Source organism: Odocoileus virginianus, chromosome 33 (genome assembly GCF_023699985.2).
Source record: "Odocoileus virginianus isolate 20LAN1187 ecotype Illinois chromosome 33, Ovbor_1.2, whole genome shotgun sequence".
In the NCBI taxonomy this organism is placed as follows: domain Eukaryota; kingdom Metazoa; phylum Chordata; class Mammalia; order Artiodactyla; family Cervidae; genus Odocoileus; species Odocoileus virginianus.
The window spans coordinates 38935092-38949880 of record NC_069706.1 but is presented as its reverse complement, the minus strand read 5'-3'; the positions used below and the strand labels follow the sequence as shown (position 1 = coordinate 38949880).

General features: G+C 51.5%; 1 protein-coding gene and 1 non-coding gene across 2 annotated transcripts in view; both read right to left on the bottom strand.

Moving 5' to 3' along the window:
* The window catches only part of GNA12 (G protein subunit alpha 12), a 73116-nt gene extending 59585 nt beyond the window's left edge, over positions 1-13531 (bottom strand). Inside the window, exon 1 of the mRNA XM_070460511.1 lies at positions 13111-13531. Within this exon, the coding sequence (XP_070316612.1) occupies positions 13111-13422 (312 nt within the window). The 5' untranslated portion in view covers positions 13423-13531. The remainder of the gene's footprint in view (positions 1-13110) is intronic.
* TRNAW-CCA (transfer RNA tryptophan (anticodon CCA)) lies at positions 9381-9452 on the bottom strand. The gene has a single exon. It is a non-coding gene; the product is annotated as a tRNA-Trp (tRNA).
* Positions 13532-14789: the final 1258 nt, after the last annotated feature.

Genomic DNA, 14789 nt, shown 5'->3' with positions numbered 1-14789 from the left:
TCCCCCGTGAGAGGCAGCGTGGTCGGGCTCTCCTGTGCCAGTCACTGCTCCGCTGGCCCAGTTCCCACAGGAGGAACTGGGGACGTCATCACCCGTAAGCAACACTCCCCTCTCTTAGGAGTGTGAGCCTAAGCACCCCGGGCCGGCCAGGCCCCCCACGCCCGCAGGCAGAGGCGCCGTCACGGAGGGGACCCCCTGTTTGCTCAGCAGCAGGAGCCCCCGCCCCGCCTTTCTCGTTACTGTAAAGCTGCCACGGGCAACTCGCCAGATGATTACGTGAAAGGGGGCTTGAAAACTGCGGACCCCCGCCGCCCCCCCTCCCTGCCCCGGAAGCAGTCAATATGGTTACACGTGGTGAGGAGGAGGCCTAGAATCTTCTCTTTTTGTCTGTGGCTGCAGTGTTTCTGAAATTTCAGGGGGGACCATATAAAACCTGCCATTTTTGTTAGTCAAAAAGGGACAAGTATCAGAACTTCACACAGCTCAACCTACATGTGGAACAGTGTTTTCTCCTTCCTTGATGACTTCTGCTGAATTACACTCACGTGTAAGGTTATTTTTAAAACACATATGTATACACAGCTATCCCACGAGGGGATGGGAGAAGGTCCTCTGACCCTGCTCTAACACATCTCCCCAGATGGATCTTTTAAAAACGGAGATCAAGGCAATTCTCTGCTGGAAGCCCTTCAATCCTGTCTCCTGCTGCCACTGGAATCACCCGGGCCTGACCAGGGTCACTCTCCCCCCCACCCCCGCCCACCTTTCTCCCCACTGGGATGCGCCTTCTCGCCCGCTCAGGACTCTGGAAGCCCTCAGTTGCAGGTTACGGATCACCCCACCAGGACCCGACAGGGGCTGACGGCAGCTCTCCCCGCGGGGATGGGCACGTCTCACTGTATCGGTCCCTGCTGACTAAATGAACTCACTCAAGGAAGGTGAACCAATCCCTGCAGAAGGAGGGTCTGCATTTCGTGCTGCTCCATAGACCGTGGTGTCACGGGGGTCCCAGGGGTCCGTCTCCTAAACATCTGAGTCACTGAAGCATCTTCTGGGAGGCGAGTCCCCGACGTGAGGTATGCGAGGTTAGAAACGCAGCTTCTCCTCCTCCTGTCAAATTCTGATGCCTCACATAAACCAGGGAGCCTAGCAAGCTTCTACCAGGAAACGGAAAGTGATGGTGTCCTTCTGGTACAGTGGCATTTCTTCCTAAAGTAACGATCACTTTGCTATTTCCTCTTGGCAGAAAAAGACCCAAACGGACACACGGACAAGGGAGCTTCGGCCCAGTGGGTGACCCCAGACAAGCACACACTCGGTGAGCCTGTCTCTCTTCCGCTCCCAATCCAGAATCAGCATGGAGATCTAAACAGGAGTCAGATAGATAGGTGGAGATCACAGACACCGGCTCTGTTACTAATAAAAGCCAGATGGGAGAGTCTGGCTTGCGATTTGCAGCCAAGTAGGTTCTGCTCCCTGGCACAGCTGGACAAACACAGGCGGGGCCACACCCGCAGCCCAGGGCCCGGCTCGCCGGGGCAGCAGGCTCAAGCCCCACGTCTCTCCTCCTCGGAGGCGGGGGGGATGGCGAGAGGACGACTCCGGCAGGAAAACGAAAGTCCCTCCCATCAGAGAAGCAGCCCAGCGAGGCTACTGAGGGTTCAGTGAAGTCACAGCGACAGCGCCGCAAACAGAGAACAGAGGCTCTCCACACGGAGAAGCCTCCGGGCGGAGGCGGCATCCGGCACATAAACACACGCTGAGGATTTGTTGACGTGGCCGCCCTAGCTGATCACTCTTAATGAGACGTCGGCTTTAACAAGTGTGTCCCAGGAGCGCCGGCGTGTTTGTTTAACAACACAACCCCATCACTTTATAGCTGCATCAGATACGTACTGATTAGCAGGTGGACGGCCAGCCTGCCACTGTGCTGTTCTCACTGGCTCACCTCGGGAGTCTCCCCAGCCCCCCACCCCGGGTCCCACATCACTGCACACTTCTAACACAGCTTTCAAACTCCATCGGTCTAATCAAGTCATCAGACTCCTGGGGAAAACATTTCCTTTCTCCAGCTTAAAATTATGGAACTTCATTTCCTTGAAGAAAACACAACAGCAACACATTAAGTGGCCACAAAAAGTATAAATAGTTCCGGGGTCATTGCGTGGGTGCCAATAGCCGTAGACAGACAACTGAGTGTCAGTGGAAAATACAGATTAAAAATCCCGCTGATCGGCATTATCAAAATCCCCAAACCAAAGCCCTGAGGCAGCTGTCCTCTGTCACCTGTGACAGAAACCAGCAGTAAGGTGAGACTTTAGATAATCACTCCGTTTCCTTTCTTGGTAAATGTCAAGTCTTTTGCTTGTAAAACTGTACAGAGAGGCACAAAAATTTACCTTGGAAATGAGCGCGATCGGATCGCAGGCACGCGTGGGTGGCCGGGGCGGGGTGGGAGCTCGCTGCAGCATCTCTGTGGTCTAAGTCACCCGCGTGGCGTCAGGATGCTTCCCACCACACTCGTGCAGACAAATCTCATCACACGATCTGCAGCTGGTCCCAGCGGCCTCCTCCACCCAGCCTGGGGCTCCAGGTTCTTCCCATGATGTGAGAAGTGATGTCCCCTCTCCTGCCCTGCCCTCCCCTGGGCTTCCCATCTCCCCAGATGTCAACCAGGTAGAGAAACACCATGAAAGGGGGACTCGCCGTCAGGCACGCGGCACAGCGCAAAGGGCTTGGCCTGGAGTGATGGGTGCGGGCTTCCCGTGGTCCACACCTCTAACCTCACCTACCCGGACCCAGCAGGCACCTCCACTCGTGGCCCTGACAGCACTCGAGGGCTCGGCGGAATCTGCACCACGTACCGTCACCACGACACTCCGGTAATGACAGCATTAGCACAAATTCTCGAGTCTGCGTGGTTCTGTGGCTTAGAGCTTCCGCTCAGGGTTAGCCAGTCATTTGACCACCTACGGCCTGGTGCACTGACGACTCCTCGAGGCCGGTGTTCACTGCTGAGTCTAACGGGGCCACCGGACAGAGCTGGGGCCGTGGCTCTCAGACTGGACAGTAAAGCAGATGCCCGGGGGTGGAGAGAGGGGCTCTCTGCTTTACCCACGCTCCCCGAACAGAGCGGGGTCAGGAACATTCCCTGCCCTTGGCACCCGGGCCGGGGGCAGGGCTGCTCCCTGTTCCCTCCGGTCCGCCTGCGAGCACTCTCAGAATGGACAACTGTTCCTTCATGGCCCTCTGACGCCGCACTTCCAGAGCACGCGTTCCAACGCTTCTGTTCACGCCAACACAGAAGCAACAGCTTCTCTACCAGATACGCTAAGGCAGGATGCAAACTGTCTTCCATTCCACAGACCAGAGTAGCTGGACCTGCCCGAACACGTGTCCCCATGTGAGAAAGATTCCTTACTGCAGAGAAGACAGACTCAGAAGACGCATCTCTCGCATGCAGCACCTGCTCTTCGCATCCTGCTCCTCTAAGAGGGTAAAGCACTGACACTAGGCAGCTGTTGGTCCAGCACTTGTTGTGATCCGATTCTTTGCGACCCCGTGGACTGCAGCCTGCCAGGCTTCCTTGTCCTTCACGCTCTCCAGGAGTTTGCTCAGATTCACGTCCATTGAGTAGGTAATGCCATCCATCTCATCCTCTGCGTCCCCTTTCTCCAGCACACTTGACAAGATGCGAAGAGGGCTGGATTGCTTTTGTTTAATTGCAAACTATAGTAGTTACAACATGAACTCAACCGGCCTGTCTTTAAGGGACGGCACTTCCCTTCAGGTAACGAGAGTGAAGCATCATGTCCATCACACAACATGAGCCTCTTTGAAGATCACCCTATAATTACATCTTCAGGTAAGGCTTCAGTTTAGATCTTCGGTTCCATATAAAACTGATAAGATCCACGTCCCTGCTCTCAACTACAACAACAAAAAATCACGACGAGCTGCCGACAGAACGCGATCTGGCACAAGCACGGCTGTCTCCCAAACCGCACATCTCCGATGAAGCTCAGACACTGTGTCCTGAAAACAGGCGGGCAAACGCCCCTGTCCACGTGCTCTGAAGCCTCCGACAATGCCAGGGGGCATCTCTGGATTTCTTCTTAACCCATGGAGAAAGAGGTTGCTGGTTTTGTTTTTTTGACATTGCTAAAGAACCAGCCATGTGTGTCCACACGCAGAAGTAAACTTCCTTACTTAAGTGCAGTTTGCCAACAAAGCAATAAAACCCAACTGTTCCTCCAGACTCCAGAAGCACATCTGTGCTCCTGCTCTCACACAGACCCACTGCAGCTTCAAGCCCGAGTGGTGCTTCTAGAGCCGAGAGGCAGAGACTGCAGGCCCGGAGTTTCAAAGAGCTTAAAAATACAGGAGAGCAGTGGAGTCGTCTTCAGAGTCCCATCGGCCCGAACAGAAAGGTAAAGATAACACAGCAAACCCTTCTAATAATAGAAATAAGGAGAAAAGATTTACAAAGCTTAATGTAACCTTGGTATGCATTCTACAGCAGAAGTTCTTAACCTGCAGTCCACAGACCAAACGCCGACCCAGGACCGGCACCTGCCGTGTGCAGAGGGCTCCTTGAAACTGTATGCACACAGAGGAATTCTCCAGCAAGAAGGCTGAGCGCCCAGCTGTCGCGTGACCCCAGGTCTCCACGAGCTGGCCTCGTGACCAGTCCTTGGCACCAGCAGGTTCTGTCTCGCTGCCACACTCGTGCTTTTACCAGAGCTCTGTCTTAACCCACGGACACACGGAGCACTCGCGGACAGCCTCGGCGGTGAGCTCTCCCCCTGCAGGGAACCCGCAGGGCTCTCAGGGGCCGCTCACATCACGCCTCCGTGGTGGGCTTTCCCGACACCGCAGCCGGAGCTCACCTGCCCTGTTCACCGCGGGGCCGCCTCCCACCTGTGCCTCGGACTCCACGCCAGTCACGAGAGCACCGCCTCCCCGGCTCTCCAGAGGGCCTGCAGGGTGGGGGCCGCGCAGAGCGCATCACTGGACGTTCCCTTCCCGCCAGCGCGGAGCACACACCCTCAACACAGCCCAAACCACTGGCTGAACCGGATTCTCCTATATCAGTGCCAACAAAAGACCACAGGTTCTAATAATCCCATTCTTCAGAAGGTTTTAAAACTATCAATACATAAATATACAAGAAAGGTCCACTCTGCGCAGGTCAATGATATGCCCACGTCATTCTGTGTGCGATTCCCAGGCCACGGAACAAAGGATCTTCACACGGTTAACACACTGTATTCACCTCTAACTGCACGTGAAAGCCGGCAATTAAAAACGGCTCCTAAAGTCACAGATGCGGGGGTGGAAAGCACGGTGACATAAAGCCACGCTGGTCTGGGGCGGCCACACACTCTCTGAGGCACGCGCCAGCACCAGAGGTGTGCCCGCACAGTTTCTGAAACACTAATGACATGAACTTTTAGGACAGCCCATTTGGGAAGTGACAGATTGGCATCTTAAAGATTATAAAAATAACAAGAAAGATTAGGAAGTCTTATGTGTAATATTTACAGAAGTCAAAGCAACTAGTAGGTTCAGATCACCCACTGCCCCGTAGCATGGGAACAGGGACCAAATTCAGGCACAGCTGTGATCGGCAAGGAGGAGCCCTGAGCCTGCCACCAAAAGACCAGGAGGATGCAGACTCCGGCTCGGCCAAGACAGAGATGCTCTGCTCCCCTCAGACCCTGTCCATTACACGCAGGAAACACTCCAGACGCCACACAAGGAAGCAAACACAGGAAAGGGGGTGGGAAGGAGGCGGCAGGCTGCCTGGGGCCCCAGACTTGAGGAGGGACGTGGCAGGGAGCCCCCAAGCGTCCCGACTGTCCCCACGCACCCAGGACAGGGAGCTGCAGGCACCTCCAAGCTGGAAAAGCCAAGAGGCAGATGGGGAGAGCTCCACGGCAGCCACGTGCCCGGCCAGAGGGCCAGGAAGAGGGTGGTCTTACAGCAGAAGACACCCACTTGACTCAAGGCAGAAACCAACAGAAAAACTGCATACGTCCTCCTCGGGGGTTTCAGTGAGGTTGAGAGGGAAGCGACCTTCCACATCCCCTTCCAGTTCCTGGGAACCAGGTGAACATTCCAGGCAGCCCCCAGGAAGAGTGGCTGGTGGGGCCAAGGCGGGACCTCACCCGCCGGCCCTGCTGAGACACCCAGGAGGTGCTCCGATCCCTGCCTGCTCAGGGCAGTGGTGGTGGGGAGCTAAGCTTCCACCCCAACCAGTCCCCGTGGGGAGCTGGGCCAATGGCCGTTACTGACCCCCGCTTCCCTGGTGTCAGCCAGGTCTAGGGAGAGGTGAGGTCAGAACCCCACTCCCCAGGGCAGAAGGGCTTCAGGGACCTGGTGGTCAGGAATGCGGGCTAACACACCTACCCCCCGAGTCCCAGAGGGAAGGGCAAAAACAGCGAGACTGCAAAAGTGCATGAAGAGATAATGACGATAAACAACCCGATTTTGGCAAAAGACATAAATATACAGACTCAAGCAGCTGGAAGCATCAGTCGCTCAGTCATGTCCAACTCTTCACCACCCCATGGACTGCAGTCCACCAGGCTCCTCCGTCCCTGGGATTCTCCAGACAAGAATACTGGAGTGGTTGCCATGTCCTTCTTCAGGGGATCTTCCTGGCCTGGGGATCAACCCCGGGTCTCCGGCATGGCAGGAAGATTCTTTACCCACTGAGCCACCAGGGAAGCCCTAAGCAGCGGAGCATACCCTAAATACAATAAGCTGAAAGAAATCTATGTCCAGACAAATCGTAGTTAAACTTCTGGAAACCAGAGACAAAGGAAAAAATCTTAAAATCGTCTGGAGAGTCGTGAGGCGTGTACTGACAGGGGAACAGTAACCTGAAAGACTTGACTTCTCGACTGAAACCATGGAAGCCAGAAGAATGTGGCACATTTTTCAAGTACTAAGAGAAAATAAGTGTCAGCTGTGAATCCAATTGCCGGCAAAGACATTCTTCAAGATTAAAGGTGAAATAGAGACATTCTTGGACAAAGAAAGCTGAGAGACTTTGTTGCAGGCAAATCCATGCTTACAGAATGGCTAAAAGAAATTTCTCCAAACAGAAAGGAGAGGGTGTCAGGAGAAGGCTTAGGAGACTTCAGCAAGGCAAGAACACACAACAGGTAAAAACAAGTGTAAATACAACAAACTCTACTTCTCGCGAGTTTCTTCAATCATACCTGATAAAGTAAAACCATCTGATGAGGTGCCCAAAGTACAAAAACGCTTAAGAAGACAGATGTCCTATAAGCGTGAGGGCAGAGGGATCTCAACGAGAATGAAGCTCTCAGGGACCCGTGGGCCACTCACCGACACGCGCCGGCAGAACGCACACCAGGACAGACCACGTTCTGGCCATAAAACACACCTCGACAGACTTACAAGAGCTGAAACCATCCAAGACACGTTCTCTGACCATCACAGAGTCACAGAGATCAGGACAGAAAGCTGACAGGAAAATCTCCAAACTCTTGGAAACTAACACACTTCTAAACAACTTGTGGGCCAAAGAAGCTATCCCCAAAAGAGGAAAAATACACATGAAACTGAATAAAAATTAAAAAACCACATATCAGACTACGTGGATACAGCTAACGCAGTGCTGAGGGAGACATGTATAGCACTTAAAATGTTTACATTAGCAGAGAGGAGCAGTCTCAAATCTAAATCTGTACAAGAAAATTTTAAAAAAGAGCAAAATAAAATCAAAGGAAGTAGAAGAAAAAAGTACTAAAAAGCAGAAATAAATGAGGTTGGAAACAGAAGAAAAATCAATGGCAAAAAGCTGGTTCTTTGGAGGAAAAATGAATTGGTAAAAGTGATAAGCCTCTAAGACAGAAGACTGACAAAAATAAAGAGAAGACACAAATCGCCAATATCAGGAAAGAAATGGAAACTATGACTACCCTCACCTCTTTTGAAGTTCTAGCCACTGCAGTAAGGCAAGAAAAAGAAATAAAGGGATACCGATAGGGAAAGAAGAAATAAGTATCCCTATTTGCAGATAACTTGCAGATCTACATGGAAAATTCCAAATAATCTATAGAAAAGCTCTTAGAATAACTAAGTGTATTTAACAAGTCACGGGACACACAATTTGAGACGCAAAATCAATCCTACTCTATATACTAACGGTGAGCATGTGGAAATTGAAAAGCACAGTATCACTTACAACAGCTCTAAAGAAAATGAAATACTTAAGTATAAAGGTTAAGAAAACACGTATAGGACATGTCTGTCGACAAGCGCAAAACACTGATAAAAAAAATCAAAGACAACCTAAATAAATGAGGACGTAACATGTTCATTAATTGAAAGACTCAATACAGGAGCTGTGTCAATTCTCCCGAACTGATGCACGGTTTAATGCAAATGCGATCAGAATCACAGCGAGGTTTTGTTGTTGTTGGTTTTTAACAGACATAGGAAAGCTTACTCTAGAACTGTAGGAAAGGCACACAACCTAGAACAGCTCGAACAATCTTGAAAAAAATGAGGTGGGAGAAATCGTTTGGATATTCAGTCTTCTATACACCTACTGCCATCAGCATGGAGTGAAGCTGGGAGAAGAGGCGCTACACACATCAACGGGATAGAACGGAAAACCCAGGAACAGACCCACACAAAATGCCCACGTGATTTTTCACAGGGGAGCAAAAGCGACTCAGTGGAGGAGGGACAGACAGTCTTGTCAACAGACAATCCCAGAACAACTGGACATCCACAGAGAAAAGAACAAAGAGCAAAAAAACCTCAATCTTATACCAAAATTAACTCAAAATGGATCAGGGACTTAAAAGTAAAATGTACAATTACAAAATTTAAAAAAAAATGAGAAAATCTTTGGGACCTAGGGTTAGGCAAAGAGTTCTTAGACTTGACACCAAAAGCATGATCCATAAATGGGAAAAATTGATAAGCTGGACCTCATGAAAATTAAAAGCTTTTACTCTGTGAAGAGTGAAAGTGTTAGTCACTCAGTCATGTCCAACTTTTTGGCGACCCCATGGACTGTAGCCCACCAGGCTCCTCTGTCCATGGAACTCTCCAGACAAGACTACTGGAGTGGGTTGCCATTTCCTCCTCCAGGGAATCTTCCCAACCCAGGGACTGAACCCAGGTCTCCTGCACTGCAGACAGACTCTTTACTGACTGAGCCACCAGGGGATCCCTTTTATTCTGTAAAGAAAGAGAAGAAAAGAAAGTGAAGTCGCTCAGTCGTGTCCGACTCTCTGCGACCCCGTGGACTGTAGCCTATCAGGCTCCTCCGTCCATGGGATTCTCCAGGCAAGAATACTGGAGTGGGTTGCCATTTCCTTCTCCAGGGGATCTTCCCAACCCAGGGATCGAACCTGGGTCTCCCGCATTGGAGGCAGACGCTTTAACCTCTGAGCCACCAGGGAAGCCCAAGACCTTGTTAAAAAGGATGAAAGGACAAGCTACAGACTGGGAGAAACTTTTTACAAACCACATATGTCACAAAGGAGTAGTATCCAGAATACATAAAGAACTGTCGAAACTCAACCATAAAGAAACAAGTAACCTAATTACAAAACGGTGGCTCAGCAGGAAAGAATCTGCCTACCAATGCAAGAAATGCAGGTTCCATCCCCGGGTTGGAAAGACCCCCGGAGGAGGAAATGGCAACCCATCTCAGTATTCCCGCCTGGGAAATCGCATGGACAGAGCAGCTCGGCGGGCTAGTCCATCCGGTCACAGAAGAGTCGGACACAACAGGGCGAGTAAACAGCAAAGACAAAAAAGCACCAAGAGACATTTCACCAGAGAGAATATACAGAGGCAAATGAACACACGAAAGGTGTCTAACACCGTTAGCCATCAGGGAAACGCAAATTAAAACGACAGCTATACAGCCCTCACACACCTATCACAACGGTGGAAACAAGACGCAACCACAACACCGAACGCTGGCAAGGGTGCAGAAAAACTGGCTCACTCTCTCATACACTGCTGGTAGGGATGCAAAACCATCCGGCCAGTTTAGAAACAGCTTGGCAGTTTCTTATAGAACTAAACATGCACTGCCACACAGCTGAGCAACTGCACTCTCGGTCATTTATCCCAGACACATGAACATTCATGCTTACAAAAACCATGCATACGAATGTCCACAGAAGATTCATTCATAATAGGCAGAAGCTGGAAACAACCCAAATGTCCTCCAAAGGGCAGATGGTCAAATGGTGAACGGTGGTAAATCCTCACCATGATGCGGGCGTGCTCATTTGTGTCTGACTCTTTGCGACTCCCGTGGACTGTAGCCCGCCAGGCCCCTCTGTCCACGGGATCTCCCAGGCAAGAACACTGGAGTGGATTGTCATTTCCTTCTCCAGGGAAGCTTCCTGACCCAGGGATCGAACCGGTGTCTCCTGAGTCTCCTGCACTGGCAGGCGGGTTCTGTATCCACAGCAATCAAAAGGCAGAGACTGTAACTTGTGGACACACACCAACTCTAGGGAATTATGCTGAGTGATAAAAGACAATTCCAAAAGGTCACGTCTTGCAAGAATCCATTTATATCATATTCTTGAAATAATGAAATCACGGAATTGGAGAAAAGATCAGTTGTTGCCAGGTCAAGGAGAGGGTGAAGGGTGGCAGTGGCTAGAACAGACATGAGGAAGACTTACTGTGATGGGAACGTTCTGCATCTTCCCTTTCTCAACATCGGTTTCTCGGCTGTGCTATTATTGTACTGGTTCTACAAAACCTCACCATTTGGGGGAGCTGGTTAAAGGGTTATGCAGGAGCTATTATTGACGGGACGCTGCAATTATCTCAGTATTAAAAGTTTAATTTAAAAAAGACAGGGTTCAGTTCTCAGCTCTGCCACCTGTTAATTAGGTACCCAACTTCATGTAGATTTCAAACTCTGTTTTCAGTTTCCCCACTGGCTAAACGGACAATGCCATTTGAAGCATTATGAAAATTAAAAGCCATATATGAGAAGGCCCAGCACATGGCTAGTGCTTTAAAAATAGCCTGTTAACATGAACTCTATTTGTAGACACAAATATTATTCTGAAGAGTTATCATTCAAATATCTGCTACTAGAACCTCTACAAAGCAATTTATTTAAAAAGTCCCTTCGCAATGTGATCTGTCCAAATACAAATGGGGGGGGGGTAGTGGTAATTACTGGTTTTAGAGTGAAAGATGAATTGCTAACTACTTACTGAAATGGTCAAAACAGATAAAGTGAGTTTAATATGGAACTACAATTAGAAAAAAAACTTGACAAGGAAAACAGGATACTGCTTAACAAATCTTGTTTCTTGTTGATAAGGAAGTCAGCAAAAGTTAGTGTTTATACGTAGTGGGAAAAGCTAAAGCTGAGTTTTCTAAAAGACACTTAACACACTGATTCAGACTTTAAGATTCTATGTTTCTAAGTCGAGAGAAACCGGGAGTCGATCAGCCAAATCTTATAACCTACTTGGTTCAGAGGTCCGAGGAACCACAGAAGTAAAATCGAGCTCTGTGACAAAGACAATCAAGTGCACTTTACCCCAGAAGATGAGGAGAATTTTAAACACAGTTAATCCCCTGAATCATACTGGGCACCTAGCCTTTAAAGTTTATGAAGTATTGGGCCAGAGCTCTGACTCACAGAGAGGCTTTTGAAAGAGGTGAAAAGGAGAGGCATGTTTTATCATTCAAATGACTCTCTTCCCGGCAGGACCCTAAAAGAGCTATTTCTATCACAAGAGACGTTTTACTAACAAATCCATCACGTGGGAACACTGGTGCGAGATCACTGATGTGGGCCTGGAGGCGTGGAGCCCCGGGTTCCACTCATCCCCAAGGCCCGGAGCGTCCTCGTGGGTGAAGTGAAAGATGCGTGCCAATGGGTTGGTTCTACAGTTCTCTGCTAAATTTAGAGCCCGGCGTCTCCAGGGAGGACTCTGGGACGAGTTTGCCTCTACCTCTGTTTTGAGACAACTTTCCTCATACCTGTGATTTGGTTTTCCCAAAACGAGCCAGGGAACCGGTAGGCCGAGGGACAAAAAGAGGATAGAGTAAGAAACGAAGAGGGAAAAAAAAAAAAGGAAAGGACCCTATTCTAGGCACAGGGGAGGCCACTTTCCCCGTGCCATCAGTTTTCTCCAGAATTCCCTCAGGGCCTTGAGCACAGGCTCACACAGAACACAAACTAGAAGGGGAAACCTGGTCAGCTGTATACTCCCCCCTCCCCCCCAAACGGATAGCAATCGATAAACATGCAGCAAGGGACAGAAGCACCTGGAGATGAAACACCACCTGTGAGATGTCTTAATAACTGTAAGGCAAGGATTTAACTTACATCCTCAAACAAACACAATACTTCTGTGGTAATGGAGGATATCTGCACACAGGCTGGATATCTGACCATATTAAGGAGTTTTTACTTTTTAGTTTGATAAAAAACTATTAAAAAAAAAAACCAAACACAACCACCGGATGCTTGTCTGAGCTCTGTCAACAAATCTTTTCTAATGAACCTATACAATGTCTGGGATTTGCTTCAAAATCAACGGGGTGGGGTGGGGGTGGGGCAACAGGTGAAACCAGGAGCCCTGACCCATCCACATTGCTCAGGTTCTAAGGAGGGGGTCTGGGGACCCACTGTTCCTCTTATTTTTCTCTACGCTGTATATATGTTGGAAATTTTCCTAATAAACAGTCTAAAAGGAGAGACTTGCGGCCGGTTTCCTGCCCCGTCTACACCGCTCTTCTGAACTGAACTGGGAAGGCGGGGCAAGGATGGCACCCCGAGCCCAGGAAAGGCCCTCCCTGCTTCTGAAGCCCTCGCCCCTCCGATGCCCCACAAGGAGTCCGGCTTTTCCTTTTCAAGAGCCCCCGAACCCCCCCCCCCCAACCCCAGGAGAGCAGAGGCGAAGGCCCCCGGGCCGTCGGGGAGACGCGGTGCGCATCCTCGGCCGGCGCCCCAGAAGCTAGGGGCCGCGGGCAGCCGGGGCCGGGGTCCCCGCCCGGGCGCCGAGGCCCGGGGGCCTCGCCGGCGCGCACCTGGGCGCAGGTGTGCGGGCGGGGAGCGCGCACCTTGAGGATGTTGTCGAAGATGGTGTCGCGGAACTCGAGTAACGCCTTCTGGTCGAACTCTCGGCCGTGGATGATGCGCATCTGCTTGAGGAAGGTGGACTTCCCGCTCTCGCCCGCGCCCAGCAGCAGGATCTTGACGAGGCGCCGCACGGCGCGCCGCTCGCGGGCCAGCCCCGCGTCGATGTCCCGGCTGCGCCGCCGCGCCTCGCGCTCCGCGTCGCGGGCCCCGCCGCCGCCCGCCCTACGCTCGCGGGCCCCGCCGGCCTCGGCCGGCAGCAGGCAGCGGCTGAGGGTCCGCACCACGCCGGACATGGCCGCTCAGGCCATGGACCCCGCGGCGGGCGAGGCGGCAGCCGGCCGCTCCCTCAGGCCGCGTCCGCCGCCGCCGCCGCCCCGAGGCCCGCTCTCGCCCGCCGCTCGGCCCGGCGACGGGGCGGGACGACGCGGCCCGAGGCCCGGGGATTGGGCAGGCTGCCGTCCGTCCGGACGGGCGCGCCTCCCGATTGGACTGTGGCGCGCCGAGAGGCGGGCATCTCCCCGGCCCTGGGGGCGGGGCCGGCGCCCAAAGAGGCGGGACCTTTGGGGTGGGGGCGCTTCTCATTGGGCTCCCGGGACCGAGGTTCTTTCTTTCAGAATGAAAGGGAGGCGGAGTCGTCGGGGGGGGGCGGTGCGGCGGCCCATCATGGCCAATTAGAACTGCTCCGGGGCCACGTCAATCACGAAGAATGGGCTTAGGATTAGCGATGTCGCTAAACGGGGCGGGACCAGAAGTGCCAGGTGTACAGAGGGAGTGTGTCTTGGGTTCCCAGACTGGGTCAACCTGTGAGACCCAGACGCTCGCGAAGCGGACTCGGCGTTGCCCGAAAGCTGGGGAATGTCGATAAGAGGTCCAGCTGCTCGTCTTAGGTTTAGAGAGAAGGTTATGCATTCCAGAAACACTGGGGGGGGGGGGGGGCGGGGAGGAGGATGGGCCAAACTTTGCAAACAGATGGCATCTTTTAAAGAGTGTCGTGGGCCTCGGGGCGGCTTTTTCCACAACTGACTGATCATCAAAATCGCCAGGAACGCCCCCCACCCACCCCAAAAAAGCCATGTAGTACAGTGATGGGGCCTGGAATTGCTGGGTCTGAGATGGAATCTCCTGTCGACCCATTACTAGTTACATAACATTTTAGGCAGCTTCCCCCACCCCTCCATTTTTAGCTTTAATTTCTTCCTCTATAAAATAGGGTCCTTAAATAGCAACTATCTCGGGTGATTGTGAAGATGTAAGCTGAGAACTTGAACTTGTAAAGCACTTAGCACGATGGCTGGACCCAAGCAAGCTCTTGCTAAGTGTTAGCTGATCTTATTACTAATTCTTACCTGTCCCAGAGCTATTGTGAGTCAAACCTCCAGGAAGGAGCTCAGGTATTTCTTGATCTCCAGGTGATTGGTGGGCTTTGGGAGCCATGATCTGTTAAAAAATAAATGAAGGCATATTAAAAAAAAAATTGAGAGGATTTGAGCAAAAGTCAATTCTAATAGGGCCTTGTCAACCCAGTGGGGGGCACTCTGCAGAAGGGAGCCAGGGGAAACATAGAAAGTGGGAAGCAAAGAAATTGTTTGATTGGCTACAGCTTGAAGTCTAGTTAGCTGTTCGTGATTGGTTGTCTTTAGCTTATGGTACCCAGTTGGGG